The sequence below is a fragment of the Pleurodeles waltl genome, chromosome 3_1, assembly GCF_031143425.1.
Source record: "Pleurodeles waltl isolate 20211129_DDA chromosome 3_1, aPleWal1.hap1.20221129, whole genome shotgun sequence".
Lineage (NCBI taxonomy): Eukaryota > Metazoa > Chordata > Amphibia > Caudata > Salamandridae > Pleurodeles > Pleurodeles waltl.
In genome coordinates this window covers 954,964,919-954,980,943 of record NC_090440.1, presented here as the reverse complement: position 1 = coordinate 954,980,943, position 16,025 = coordinate 954,964,919, and the positions used below count along the sequence as shown (strand labels likewise).

At 44.2% G+C, this 16,025-nt stretch overlaps 1 protein-coding gene across 1 annotated transcript in view; it reads left to right on the top strand.

Annotated features, from left to right (window-relative positions):
- The window catches only part of UTP11 (UTP11 small subunit processome component), a 134,935-nt gene extending 122,787 nt beyond the window's left edge, over positions 1-12,148 (top strand). Inside the window, exon 8 of the mRNA XM_069221313.1 lies at positions 11,999-12,148. Coding sequence (XP_069077414.1) covers positions 11,999-12,082 — 84 coding nt within the window. The 3' untranslated portion in view covers positions 12,083-12,148. The remainder of the gene's footprint in view (positions 1-11,998) is intronic.
- The last annotated feature ends 3,877 nt before the right edge of the window (positions 12,149-16,025 follow it).

Sequence of the window (16,025 nt, the reverse complement as noted above, 5' to 3'; positions counted from 1 at the left end):
TAATTCATGTTCTAAAACACAACATGTAGGCTTCCAGCTGCCTAACACGGGCCCAGAAGTAAAAACAAACTAGTCCCCAAAATCTGTACCCTCTATATTCGGCCATTTCACAATGTTCAGTCCAATACTAAATGGTGAAGCTAAATCACCACTTACGTACGTCCTCCTGTGAAACTAATTGGACACCCAGGTCAGTAATTATATTCTTCACAGCCTATTTACAAAATCTTCCTTCATAAAATCGGCAACTGCTTAAGTGATGACCAGGCCAATCATCCTGGCTGCACTCCATGAGCACAAAATATAACTTTCCATAAATAATAGACGAGGACATGCTGTGTACAGTCTTAGTTCCATCCAGATCTTCCACTGGACCTCGCCCACTAATGATTGTGGTTTCATCATTTACTTCAGCGTGTCCCTTGCTGCGCACTGCAGACAGTTTTTAATCACTTCATGCACCTTGGCAGACGTTTCGGATAGGCTACACGTCTGATAGGATTCTGTTTCAAATGGGTATTGGATGCACCTGGCACTTTTTTTGGGGGGAGGCGGGTGGGAAACATTTTTATTGCTTTTAACCACAAATCTCTCATGATTGGTACAAAGCAGATAGACTAAATATACTTGCAACACTATATAATAAAGAAGAGATCAGTTGCCCACAACATGGCCCAGCAGCCTGGTCCCCAGGACACCTTACTCCCCTTCCCCCCGCCCCTCCCCTTTCAAATCAGCCATCGCACTAACGTGTGTCTCCATGCATGGATCATGATGCAGCTGGGCAAGATTCTAGCAGCATCCCCCTGTGAATGACCTAATCTCGCCATATTTTGTGATGTTTCTGGGGGCAGCCACTTGCCAAATATGAGGTGCTCCATACACATGTAGTAATCCATCGCTTTGGCCCATTTACTAACAGGTGGAGCCTCCATTTCTTTCCAAGTCTGTGCGATGTCTCGCTTAGCAATCATCAGGCCCATCTAGAGCAACCCCCTCTGATACCTATTCTCGTCCATGTTTTCTGTAATATGTAAAAGAATTATTTTCGGGTTCTTCAGGGATTTTTCAACCCAGTATTCCCTCTAGAGTGCCTAGCACCCCGTTCCGTAAGACAGAACAGTGCCAAAGGTGTGTGTTAAATGACCATTGGGGTCATCACATCATAGGCAGTTTCCTGTCGCAATCAGCTCCATGTTGAATAGGCGTGCCCTGGTGAAGTAATTATGGTGTAATTAAAATTAAAATGGATTAGATGAAATTGTAAGACAATCACCCCCTCCCTGGGGGCAGCATCTGCCTCAATCCAGCCCTCCTCCTTCAGGGATCCCAGGTCTCACTAACACAGTTCTCTCACCCAGTCATCAAATCGGCTGATTTCAAAGTAGTGGCTGTATCTGGGAGACAGTTTGCCTTTTGATATTAGTAAGACCTTAGCATCCAAAGGAGCTGTAAATAGGGCGCAAGCGCATGTCAGAGCTGAAGGTACCGGAAGAACGGAGTGTGGTGTAGTTGGTATTCCGCTTGTAAGTCCTGAAAGACTTCATAGACCCATGGTAGAGGGCATAGCTAGCAAGAAAATGCCTATGTTGTCCCAGGTGGAAAAACCTCAGAGGTCGACAGCCTGTGAGAGCTGAGTCCCCATCCACAACGGGATTTCCAAGGTAAGTCTGCCCACCCGGCCTATTGATTTTGCCACGTACTTCCAGATCATCAGCACAACTCTTGTAGCGGTGGGCAGGAATGGTGGTATTCGCCCCTCCCCCTTTTTTAATAGAGCATAATAGGGTAGGTTGCTGCGACCCATGAGCCATCCCTCCATCGCATAAGACAGATCATCACACGCCTCAAACCACCAATCAGTCACGATTAGAAGAGTTGCCGCCCTATAATGAAGGAGAATGTTAGATGTAGCTATACCACCGTCAAATGTATGTCGGCAACGTTTGTTGATGGAACTCCTGTGTTCCACAGCAAGCCTTGAATCAGGGAGTTAACTTTAACAAAGAAGGTCCTCTGCACCGGGTACAGGTAGTTCAAGAACTTATAAAGAAGTTTGGACAGGGAGACCATCTTAAAGATGGCTCAATGACCCAATACGGAAAGACAACTGGAGTTTGGACCAAAACTTCCTGTCTTTGGAAAGGCCTTCAAGATGGGGTTGAATGTCGTACGCCCGACGCCCATCATCGGTGATGAAGATGCCTAGATATTTAAAACCAAGCGGGAACCCTCAACTTGCACATCAACAGCATGGTCAACGAACACAGGGCGACGAGGTATATGGAGGATTTGACTTATTCATGAGGAGTCCAGAGTAAGACCTGGAGGATCTACATACCCAGAGGGGCCATCTCCTGAGGATTATCTAAAAACATTAGGACGTCTTCGGCATAAAGGGAGATCCTGTCGCTCACCCCTGGAGACCACTGGAACCCCTGGAATAAGCATCCACCTGCATCCATTCTGCCAAAGGCTTAATGGTTTAGGCGAATAGCAGAGGGGAAAGGGGGCACCCCTGCCAAGTACCCCTTTCTATAGGGATCCAGTTTGACACGGCATGGCTGACCACCCCTCATCCCCCGCACACACACTCTTGCTATGAGGTTAGTATAGAGAAGGCCCAAAAAACATAATACGTTTGGGTCCGAAGCAAAAGCGGTCCAGAAGGGCAAATAAGTAGTCCCAATCAACAGTCTCAAATACCTTTGTAAAATCTACCATGAGTAGGGCCTGGTGCCCAGGCAGTTAACTACTCAGCTCTATAGCGTTGTGAACTCTGCGTATGTTGTGCCTTGTAGCCCGACGAGGCATAAATCCAGATTGGTATAGGTGCACAAGATGGAGAATCACTCCCCTGAGCCAGTTAGCCAGCATCTTACCCCGTATTTTAACCTCCAAGTTTAATAAAGAGATCGGTTGATATTCCTCACATCTTGTACCATTGAGGCTCAGCTTCAGTATTCCCACTTTTTCGGCCGATCTGCGGTCCGAGGCAGTTCACTGTTTTTCAGAGCCTCATGAAAAGTAATTAACAAGGGTCCTACCTGAAGCCAAAGTAGGTACCAAAATTCGTCCAGAAACCTGTTAAGTCCCGCGCTTTGCCCACCTGGAGTTGTGCAAGGGCAGTACCAAGCTCCTCACAGGTGACCTCTGTCTCCAAGGAGTCCCGCTCCACTGGGGAGAGCCTGCGTGAGTTCCTGCCTGAGCAGAGTTTGTGTATGAAGCGTTGAGTAGGAGGGCTTTCTCCTTTGTGGCAATATATCATCGCTCGAGGTCCTCCACCTTCCGCGCCTCCAGGTCCTCCACCTTCCGCGCCTCCAGGTCCTCCACCTTCCGCGCCTCCAGGTCCGCCACCTTCCGCGCCTCCAGGTCCGCCACCTTCCGCGCCTCCAGGTCCGCCACCTTCCGCGCCTCCAGGTCCGCCACCTTCCGCGCCTCCAGGTCCGCCACCTTCCGCGCCTCCAGGTCCGCCACCTTCCGCTGTGCACACACCCCCTTGCCACTGACCATAGCTGAGGAGGTCACTTCCAAGATTGGCTTTAAGGGCCTCCCAGAAGATTCTCAGTGAAAATACTGACTCCTGATTCTCGTGCAGATATCATGATGTGTCACCTCAAACTCTTCGTCTGGGAAGCACCAGCGGCTCAGACGCCACTCCGACCTGGATCATTTCTGGCCCCTAGCCAGGTAGGGCACCAGTGGCAAGTGATCTGAAAAACCCCTCGCCAGAATGCTTACTTTAAGTACTCAGTGGCCATCCCGCTGGGGTACAAGAAAATGATTTGTGTGGGAAAAGATTTGTGGGCTCCGAAATAAAAGGTATATCTGCGAACGGTCAGGTAGTGTGTGCACACCACACACCAACCAAGGACTTGTTGTCAAGAAAAGTAGAAAGTAAAGTTGGGCTGCGACCAGCAGCTTCCGAGGGCGAAGAGTGGTCAAGGTCACACACCCCATTGAGGTCACTTCCCAGAATCCACGGCTCTTCGGGCATCTCCTGGAGAAGGTCACCCAGGTTCGTCAAGAGCTCAGAAGTAAGGGGAGGAGGCGTAGACTCAGATCAAGGAGAATGGAGAGCCCCGTAAGATGCCCGTGACCGCCACATAGTGGCTGAGATGATCATGCCAAACCCTGGACACCACCACTGGGGCATGTCTGTGGATCAGTTTGGCTGGACCTTGTGAGGCCCAATGGCAACCAGGGTGATGCTCCTGGGAATACCTCTTGTAGGCCATGAAGGGTCAATTATTGCCCATGAGAGGAGTCTCCTGTAGCATAAGAATATCTAGGTTGGATAGAGGTGGAGGCTTCCGTCGCACACACCCAGCTCTTTAACCAACTATAGCTGAAAGAGGTGGGCGTAGACTCCTCTGCCCCCTCAGGGATGCCCATGATGCGCAAACTGTTGGGCCTTGACCCTTGTTTCGCATCCTCCATACGAGCCTCTAGTGCACTCACCAGATGTTGTAGGGTTGTGATTTGACTGTGCCTTCAGCCCCAGAGACACTACTGTCCTCCTTAGTGACCCTGTGCACGGTATTATGTAGGTCTTGACGAATTGGGGCCAGATCCAATTTTAGTTCCCCGATTTTCCCTTTCATTGGGTCTTAAACTCTTGCATCGCCTGCAAGGTGTAAGAGGTTTGGAGGTCCTCCTCCAGTAGGACAATGCCCCCTGCCCCACCAGCATTATCTGAGGGGATTGCCTGTTTGGTGTATTGGTCTATTTTTTTTTTTTGCATCAATGCAGCCCCCTAGGTTTTGTCTTGTGCCATGTCCAGGTAAGTGGCCCTGGGCGAGGGCAGGCATAGGCGGGAAACTTGGGGGGGGGGGCGGAGTGGGAGGATTTTTGTCAGCCCAACAGTAGCACAAAGTCAATCACACACATGGGAATCACGCACAGCCCCTACCACACCAAATGAAGCGTAAACCATGGGTGACCCAGAGCACCACCGTCATCGGGAGCAGTACCTTAGCAAGCTTAGGCTCAGTGCCTACACACTTCCCTGCGTAGCAGTGTCAATTATGGTCCTTTTGCAGCAGGATTTAACAGAAGGGCCCAAGATTACATTCTGCCAGCCCCCTCCCTCCACCTAAGGCCAGGAATACACCGCTGAGTGTAGGCCGTCCCCAAGCAACCCACATTCCTGGCTCATTGTTAATACCATCTTCTTTCAGCATGGATTAATCACACATGACCACGTTCAACCTCACGTTTGGGGAAAATATAAATGACAGTGCTACAAAGCTAAGACAGTGTGTATATACTTGCTAGTCCATCTATATTCCAGAATATAGGATCCCATGGATGATGCACCATGATAAAAACACGAGCTGAAGTACGTAAAGTTGTGTGGCAAAGGCATGATTTTACACTGCGGTGGTATACTCTTACACAGAATTGTTCATGAAGGTATATACCCTAACTCGATGCAGCAATAAGGTATTGCATGTAGCACCAGACTCCTTCTGTAATAACACACCTAAAGATGCTTTGCATTTTGTGAGGGTTTTCCCACAGCTGTTTGACTTGCTCTTGGTGTATACTCCTGCTACAAAGACTCATTTCATGAGTGCTTAGTCTGTGTGCTACTTCTTTGCTCATTTTGTGTGCATTTTGTTTATCTGTGTCTGATTTATGCACAAGTAAGTGCAGTTAAGTGCCTTCTGCAGTACTGAAGTGAGCAGTCACCTCTGGAACTGAGAAGAATGGCTTCTCCTCCACTCAGGGCCGCTTTCTTAATTGTGGTCAGATCTTGCAAGCCCACCTTACAATTTCCAGTTCCATACCCTGCCCGGGTGAGTATATTGTCTGCTACAGAGGTTGTTCAGGAGTATTTGGTATGTTGCAGAGGTGACATACCACACACTGAAAGCATGTCCCTAACACTTGAGAAAGAAGGCTTGCGGACTGCCTTTCTAGAGTTACCCTGAAGCCTGCCGTGGTCCTACCTTGACCCATAAAATCTCTTTGCTATCAGGTTACTACAGTGAAAGAAATGCCAATATTATGTGGGGTGGGTGATTACCCTCTTTAAAGTACAGTCAAAACACTTGTTAGAGTGAACCCTTAAGGGCATTAAATTAACCTGAGCTATACCCCAGTAGGAATTCCAGAGCAGCCAAACTTACTTATAGGCAATGTGTAAAGTATTTATGTAGTACCAAAACAGTAATAAAGTCAAAATGCAAAACAATAAAAATCTAGATTAAAGGTCAATAAAGAAAAGACACCAAAAATTACAAAACATTATTAGGGGAACCAGAAATGTGAAATGGCACCAAAAAGCACAGAGCGCCAATGATGATAAATTGTCACTGTAGACTAGGGAGAACTTTGAGGCTGAGCGTGATGGAGCGCAGGTCAGATACACCAACCATGTTCATCCTGGTGAAAGATGTTACCTTCTGACATAGCCCTTAAATTTCCAATTCACCACTTCTAAAGCCCAACAAGACCACATGGCTGGCACTTAGAGACTCATAGGGTGTTGAAACGGAGCCAACAGCGGGGTCAGCCCAGGTCTAGTTGCCACTCGTCTGCTGGGTACTTCAAACAAAGTCCTCTTGTGGCTTGTAGTATCCCTGCAGCTTGAGGTCCACTTCTTTGTCCTAGGTACTAGAGGAAACAGGTCCCTATGGAGAGGACTCCCAGTGTGAGGAGACAACTATGCACTGATCGGGTCGTTGCCCTGTGCAGGAGTGATTGTGAGAGGATAGTTCCGCCATGCACTGCACTGAGACATCCATCGAAGGCCATGCAGGGAGCATCAAACCAGTACCGCCCCATTGCAGTAACCCTGTATGCCAGAGAGGGCCACCGTAGAAGTGATCTTGCTGACCAAGCACAAACTTGTGTGAGCCTTAGCGGCTACCTTATATGTGAGAAGAGGCTGCTGTGGTATTGGTGACTGCGCAGGAGAAGTCAGCAAGTATCACAGCAAGCCCAGGAGGAGATGTCAGTACTGAGTTTTGCAAAGTTCAGGCCGTCACCTGGACAAGTTGAAGATATTTGACCTGTGCACTGAAAGGTCTTCCCTCCATTCCTCTTGAGGCTGGCAGCACCACTCTTGAGAAAACCTGTGCCTGCTGGGTGCTGCTGTGTGTACGGCGAGCAGCCCGACTCCTCTAAACAGAACCAGAGCTTGCAAGTGCCCACAGTCTGGTCACTTGCTAAAACCTTGAATGCTTCCAAGCTGCTAGAGCTAGTAAGACTAGAAACAGGTCTGTCAGGTGGGACTCGCTTCTGAAGGTGCTGCAGCACCATAGGCTATTTCCTAAAAAGTCAAATGGAACTTTTGAGTAAAGCCTATTAGTGAACATTCCCTGGATGCAGCCACCAGTGAACGCTGAATAACCCCAACCACACTGCAAGGTAGAGGGTGGGTCAGGAATTGACCAGATCTAAACTAGAGTCCCTGACCTCAATGGGATGTGTTGTTGTTTGAATTTTTAGAGTTAGAAATAAAATACTCCCTTGGCCAAGTTGCTCAGAATCCGTAGTAGGTCGGGCCCCGAGACATCAGGAGTAAAAGGCCTCAACCACCACGGTTGGGCCCAGTCGAAGCTACGTGTTCTGGGGGCCTCTGAAAGGGGTTGTGACACCCAGGATTGAACACTCAAGTGCAATTTGACACTGTAGTGTTAAAAACGATGCCAAAAGCACACACCCTGCATATTTTGCGGGGTTCAAATGATTCAGCTCAAATTTTACACCTGTTCAATGCTAGCTACTGTCTGGGAGAACCTAGAGAGACGATGCAGATCAGCCATCAGGAACTTCAGGCAGAGAAAGGGTAACTTAGAAAGTTATGTTTAAAATTAATTTTATTAATTCATTTTATATTAATCAGTTTTATTTTAATTTTATTTAAAAAAGCAACTCATTTCAATAAAAATCAGACTTAATAGAATCGGATTTTTTAACAACTATTAAAAATGCTTATTTAATTCTTTTATAGTTGATCCCATTCCCCAGATAAAGTATTGAGCTGTCAAAATGATTTATTTTGACAGGTCGACTTGCAGTTTTTACACTGTTATGGTTAAGCTTTGACCAAGTATAAAATACTATAAAGGTCAAATACTTTTGCCTTTCAGTATCCTACTTTTCATTTTATTCAGTGTATCTGGTTTCTCCCACCACTACCTCTGCTGATGATTTAGTCCAGCATTGTATCTATAGGTCTGTGTGGAGCTCTAACCTAGTTAGATCGCATATATGAAGCTGATCTAGGGTCAGAGGCCAGAGTTATGATTCAGGATCGTTTAGTTAAGGAAGATATTTGTGGTTGATGAATTGCATCATGTAGCGATGTATTGTTCTCTGAAGAAGTGAGTCTAGAGCGCCTTTGTGAACTTGACAAGGGATTGGGTAGTTCTGATGCTGATGTCGGTCAGGATTCCGGGAGCACAGAACCAGAAGGTTTACCTTCTGGTTTCCCCTTTTTTGTTTGAATTTTCCCAGTCTTAGTGTCCTTACTTCTAGTGTGGTGGTGTCTACCTCACGTAGTTTGTGTCTCAGCCTAGTATGTAGTGGTATCTGGTCTCCTGGCCATGTATATGATGCAGCTTATCATGAAGACGTTGCAGGTTTGGAAGTGCAGCCAGGGTAAGTTCCATCGTGGTTGGCGTAATTGACCCAGACTTCTCCAGGTCTTTGAGACATGCGATCAGCTGTAGGATGATTTTCAGTGACATTGCAGAGCAGTGCGGTGCCTCTATTTGCAACATTGCCCCGCTACCATCCTGGACATGAATTTAGAGCCAAATGTTTAAGCTTGTTTCATTGAACTCTGTCCTGCTCTGTTATGTCATTCTTCTTTCTTACATTCCCACTACTAGTGCTTATTGGTGTCACAGCTGGAAATGAGCAGTAATACATGAGATTGGTGTACTGTATCTAAAAAAAAAGTGCAGTCAGAATACTGCTCACATTGAGAGTGTGGAGTACTAATAACCCTGTGTACGTTTGTTGAATCGGATCAGCTCATCTGTAAGAAGTTTGGCACTCTGTTGATTCCCTCTGCTCCACAGGGCAGTTCTGACATTTTTTTTCCAGGGTGATGGGTCCATGTGTTCTGTGTGTCATTGACTATCTCATGACAAGACTTAAACTTCCTTCTTTAACTCTTTCTTCTGGTATCACTAATGGGCAACTTCTGAGAATGGAGCATTAAGAAGATGAGAACATGGATCAAACCTATTGTATTTATAGATTTTAACTTAATTTGTGCTACATTTTAAACATGCTGTAGTTTGTCATTTGCTTTACCTACACACGGATTCCACACTGCATTGCAAGTCGGGCAGCAGCAGGGCATGCTTTCCCTAGAGATTGCAGTAAATGCCTCGTGAAGCAGTGCATGATCACACCAAGCTACCCTGAGATCCATACAAAACATTTGCAGCAACAGTTGCACCAGTTTGTTACATGCATCAGGCCTGGCAGCAGCAGTGCATGGTTCTGACTAACAAGGAACAGACGCTGTAGCATCATTTTCAGCAGCACAGCAAATTGCTCACACCCTTGTCGAGTAGAGCGGGGACAGCAGCAGTAGAGGATTCCCTCAAAGATACACAACAGGTAAAGCACAGATATCAGAATTACACAAGTCCTCTGTTCACACTTGCTCCTCGTATAGAACTTGGCCAAGAAATAGCATTACAGACTCTTCGCTGCTGGGTTTAGTTGGACTTGTGCTGTCTAACTTGAGCATGGTGATACCTCTGAGGAGAACTGTATAAAGGTCATCACTCCTGCTACCTTCATGTGTCCGAGCCAAAGATTTATTAACACTCTTCTCCTGCTTTTTGGAGGCATGTGTGTAATCATCTCTTGCCAGAGTAACCTGTCTTTATAATTTAAAAATCAGCTATTTTTCCTGCGAATTGGTTCAATTGTATCTGAGCCCTTGTGTGTTGATTGTTCTAGAGTTATATGATTCTCCTAAAACGGCTGCTGTCCTCACCTCTGGGATTTAGGGGAAAAAAACTCTTCACAGCATGGCTCGGGTGGGAAATTGTAGATATTTACTCTACTGAGAGCGTGCAGTGAATAGTCATTTTTCCTCAGTCTTCTGAAGGTGAAAGAGGTGAGGTATAAATATACCTTACCTTGGCAGCACAAAATGTACCACTTGTGTTTGTAGAAAGAGCAGCGGCTTTGCACCGAGAGGGAAAGGGTGGAATGAATATGTATGCCTTAGAAGGTTTAACTTCTCCCTCTTTTTTGTGGCTTCTTTGAGATGGCAGGATTAGGTCTGCAAAGGTCACAGCCCCTCACAAGTGTGGTTCACAGCCATTTAAAGGAGATGAGTTACGGTGAGGTCAAAGTAGTTGCTTATGCAGTAGGCACAGATACTGCATATGTATTTATGCGCTATCTTTATAGCGCAAACCTAACCAAAAGGCAGCAGAGCACTGCACATTGTCAAAGACCAGCATAAAGTCAGCAAGTGATAGGAGCGGCAGCTGCGTTGGGGTCGGTTAATGCATTGTGATGTAGAGTTTTTTAAAGAGATGAGTCTGATTTGATATGAGGTGAGTCTAAGGTCTGATTTTGAATTTAAGTGCTACTTCTCGCACCTGATAAATAATGATAGCAGAGGTGTGTTACTTATTGGGTGCATCGCCTATTATTAGTTAATGGAGAATAACATGAGGATTTTGGTGTTCAACGCGCCAAAAGCTGCATGATACGATGAATACCGTATGCTTTTAACCCATTCAATTGTGGCAGGTTTTACCGGTCGAAACTTAACGAAGGTTGATGTATTTAACTCATCTGAAAATGATGGGATGTGCTTAATACCTACCAACTCGTAATTCCGACCTGTGCATAAGCAGAGGTTTACGCACGGGTTGTAACACACCGCCCAACTCTTAATCAGGCCCAAATCTGGTGTCGGGCATGTGTCCTCGTAACCATTTGTACACTGGAATAACCTGCAAATCAACATGCATGTTTTAAACTGTGATGACATTGTTGCTTTTAAAATGTAGAGCCGACCCTTAAAGTGCACAAACCCCAGAATGTTTCTGTAAAATTGTGCATAGCGATTTCCCAATGTACCCAGACAGATTGCGTGCTCTCACTTGACATCCCAGCAGGCGTACACTCACTGGTCAGTTGGTAAAAAGGCTGTCATGTTTGCAGTCACTTAAATGACCTGTTGATAGGGGGCCCGATATGACACCTTCTTCTGCTAACGGAAGTTCTACTTGTGTATACTGGAAAATCTATGGTGGAAACTGTTTGATCCTAATTTGGTGAATCCAGTTTTCTCTATAAGACCGGATCTACTCCTGCAGATCCTTTGTCGGTTTTGCATTTTGTTTGATGAAGTGAAACTACAGAGCCAAGGTGCAAAAGGGGGTGGATGTTCTAGGCAGCGTTGTAGCCATATGTCTGCTACACCCACAAAGTTGTAAGTTTGTGGGTATTTACAAGTATTGTTAAATTCTTTTCACGGGTGGGCAGATTGGTACAAAACGTTTCTCCTCTAGGAGAGCAAGAGGTGAACAGTGATGCTCACTGTCTGCTGTGCATACTCCAGCAGACTGCTCTGCGGACAATACACAGGAGTACCCATGTGGGCCCCGGGTATGTCTGGCCGTCTATAATTTGTGTAGGTGACCTCATGTTTTGTCACGCCATTCTGTGAAATCGCAAAAATGCACAAATCTGCTCAGGCTGTAGGGGTTACGTCTGTGATGCGTAGGCTTGTACATTATTTTTTTCTCACTGGCCTTATGTTAGCAGGTGTGCATAGCAAAAAGAAACCAAATACATGGACATATTTATTCTGTGCTGACTTGTCCAGTGTTGATTAAAGGGCATTTTTATTTATAGCGACCGCAAGGCAATACCTGGCACGATATATATGTTATATATATATATATATATATATATATATATATATATATATATATATATATATATATATATATATTTGCAAGTATTAATATAGTGTTACCTTTTCTTCCATTTACAGGACAAGACGCAAAAGGTGAAGGTGAAGACAGAAACAGTCGACTCTCCCGCCATCTATAAGTTTAAATATCAACGAAAACGCTAAAGACTGCCCCAGGAAATGTGATGTGAATGTTCAATTGTTTTTCATTAAAGTGATCGTGTTTAAAAAGCGAGGTCTATTTCGTATTTCTTTTGGCACAACTATAATTAATATATTGCAAATTGCTGTGTCTGTGCGTGGTTGATGCATAAACCTCTCAGTACTATGGACCAGAGTAAAATCTGTTTGTCCCGTTCCGCATTCCAGTCAGTAAAAAGGGTGCAAATGGAACCGACCTATTTTGCATCATTGAATATTTTCCCTTACATGCCCTCGGGTATCTTCTTTAGCAAGCACTTAAGTGTGCTTATGTTTTTGACGAGGATATCAAAAGGACTTTACTTAGGGAAAGTAAAGGACGCGAGTTCCGTTTCTGATGACGCGTCCTCTGTGAGCTACTTCATTTCTGAAGTCGGGTCGTTGCAGGTTAGTACAGACTTCGCTTCCAGTTCAGCCAGGCTCTTTATCTCTCTTTAATCAGTCACTCCTGATTATCTAACACCTTGAAACTACCCCTGTCCAACTTGATGGATGGTTTTCATTGCACTATCATTGTTTACCAATCTGTGTAATTAAGTAACGAGTCGCAAACACCCATCGACGCCTGTTAAGCGACCTGGATCCGAGGACATCCCTTCGAACTGGGTTATTTCGCTTACAGCTCATTCCGCCCGAGGCCCGCTGTTCAAGGGGATTATCTGCCCTTATTATGAGTCCATCTTCCAGCAGATGGCAGTAGTGTGCCTCTGAACGCGCTCCGTTTTATTGGTTTAAATCCTTGCTGACAATTACAATAAAAAACCTGTCCAGTGACACATTGTTAATATTGAAGCTACATGGTACACCCAGGTCTGGTTGGTAGAACTATGGGATTTTGATTTAGGGCTACTGATAGGAACACCTGGATAGGCAGTCTTACTACCCTTTTCCCCACCACAGTCTAAGGTGGAAAAAAATAGTACTTTGCATTTTATTTCAAGGGAGGGATGCCGTTATTTTCAGAGCCCAATACAGATTTAGCGAGACCAAAAGAAGGGCCACAAATAACTTAGTTTGGTTTTATACTTCTGCAGTTTCAAGTCTCTCTGACAGATGTTGCTGTCCGCTTATTCAGCGGCTCTCAGTTTGTGGGGCGGACGGCAGAGCTGGTCCCACTTAATATTAAAGACAAACTATTAGAGTAGCCCGGCATAACTCTTGAAAAGATTCGTGTGGTTACTCCTACTTTATTGTTTTAACAAGTCTGCATTTATTTCCAAGATCAGTCGCTCTGAACATATCGCTGATAGTCGAGGCACTTGGAGTATGAGAAGCAAGGGAAAGCGATATTATAGTGGAAGAAGTAAAAACGGAATGCACTATATTTTCCCTTGGAAAGTCACCATTCTAATGTTCCAACAAAACTATCAATGAAATTGGCATCATATCGTTAGTAATTATTCATAGGCAAACTGAATAAACGAGCAAAAAGCTTTGAAAGTGAAATACCCTGGAACAATTCACCTGCTATACAATCCAGATAAAGATAATATTCATGCCGTGGCTACTAGTTCGGCATTTGAAGTTTCAGGCCTATGATAATCCTGAGGCTGTACGGAGGGGTTCAGGCATACATTCCCCATGAGAACGTGCTTTGTCACCTCCAGTGTCTGGCAGCCTCAAATAAAGCGGCCTTAAATAAGGCGGCCTTCCGTTTTTGCCAAAGCCAGGTCAAACCTTCAGTGTCCGAAAAACCAATTAGGCTAGAAAATCTAGCCAAGGGATGAAAAACAGTCACTGGCTGGCAACAAAGTTCTCCTTCGGGTCTTGAAGTATGGCGGTATGGGAAGACTGGACCAAAGGATGGTGATCACAGTTCAGTGCGCATGACTGCCCTGCTTTTTTGCCACTTAGACAGAAACCTTTGCCATTTATGAGAATTGTAATACAAGTGTCAGCGTGTTTGGCCTTTTTGATCTCTGGTAATTTATTTGTAAGGCGAGTGATTCCACCATGTATACAATCTTTACTCGTAATCTAACCAGCAGCAGTATAAAATGTTCAATAAATCATTTATCAGAAACTTTGAGTCAGTAATCTTTACACACCATGACGCATGTGGCCATGAATAACGACACCTTTTAGTAAAATTAGAAAGTTTATTTCCCTAGGTTAACAATGCTAATATCAAGTAAATTAACCTCAAGGCCAAATGATATACATATACAAACAACACAGGCTCACCAAAGCGGTGGAAAAATCTAAATTTAACCAATGCATTTATTATTAAAAATTCAAGGGTTACCATACAAATTAATAGCAACAATAACTGAACAATGGAGATAGCATACATTTAGATTCGACAGGTAAACAAAATCAATTCATAGTTAATCACATTTATTCACACATGGCATACTAACTAACCCTCCAATTAGAATGGCATGTTTAGGCTTCATGCAAAAGTAATTTAGTCAAAAGTTAATTTGGAAAACATCTGAGTAGGACTCTAACAAAATAGCAGTTAGTACCTAAAAGAAAATAACAAAAAATCTATAGTAAAAAGAATAGCATTTTGTTCTACCTCTCCTGAATGGATCAGCAAGCTGTGATTTCTTCGTCAGTTGGACATCGGTCTGGTCAGCTTCAGCAAAGGACAGTGAAAGGGAATGGCTCAACCACGGTTGGGCTTTAAGTTAACTGAACCAACTTAGAAAGGGCATCAAGCTAAGAAACAGCATCATTAGCATTTAAAAATAATGTATAACGCTAAAGTAAGGAAAGGGACATCAGGAATTGCTGTGCTCCTCGCACTGGACTGGAACAAGACAGGATAGAAAATAGACTAACTCGTTTCTGCCAAGTGTAGTCATGATAAACTAAAATCCATAAAGTACATTCTCACGTCACCATTGGTAAGAATATCATGTGTTCACAATAGAACCAATAAATATTAATTTCTAAATCTGTGATATTACTAGACAGTCTTTCACACGTTGATGATTGGCTCCTCTTCTCCTGTTCCCATCGCCAGTTTCGTCAAGTAACTTTTTAGTTGCAATCATAGCTCCATTCAGTGAAGTCTTTGTTAGAGCCTGGAAACATTAGCTTCTCACGCATCAAGGTAATAATTGTATCCATATGCAGTATTCTGCATTTCAACAGACAGTTCTCAAAAGAAAGTTTAAGACATCAACTTGTTTAACATTGCAAGGTTACACATCTATATGGTCAGCTCTCCATGAAGAAATGTTAATTCTCTGCTTTCACAAAAAAAATTGCTATCATTTATTTTCTGCCAGGAAGCTTAGCGTATGAGGCTCTGTCGAGTAGGCCCAAAATCTCATTATTTTTCAATGCCTAATATGTAATCAAATACATAGCATTATTATGATCCACTAATACATTTTCTTGTGCATGTGCATATTTATTTAAACTATTAATGTAAATTTGTTATTAATGTCGTACACATCATGGTGGCCACTGTAGTGGGCACATTTTCCAAGGCACACAATTTCCACTATGTTAACATAATTCATGTCAATTCTTAACTATTAATCAATGCAAATTATTAGTGGCGAATTCAGCTTTCACACAAGTGACTTTAAGACGTGGCTTTTCTATGTCTTTTTTGTGTGTTTGCAATATCAAGGTCAGAAAAGGCCTGCAATCAAGACTTTATACAAACCATATAAATGCTCCTTTGTCTTAACCCCATTTTTGAACATATAGGAGTATTGGAAAAATGTGTGTGGGTGGAGAAGGGGCTGTGCCGTGTCTGCTACTGATAGTGTGTGAGAATTGAAGGTATTACCATGACAAGAAGGGAGACCCAATTCGGAGCAAAGATCAGCAAAGACGTCATCGGTCTGTTCTTAAAATTGTCGTCCAATATGCATATGCCCATGGTTGACCATTTCATCCAATTAACAATTCCACCCACAGTTTGAATGCCTGAATTATGCCATTT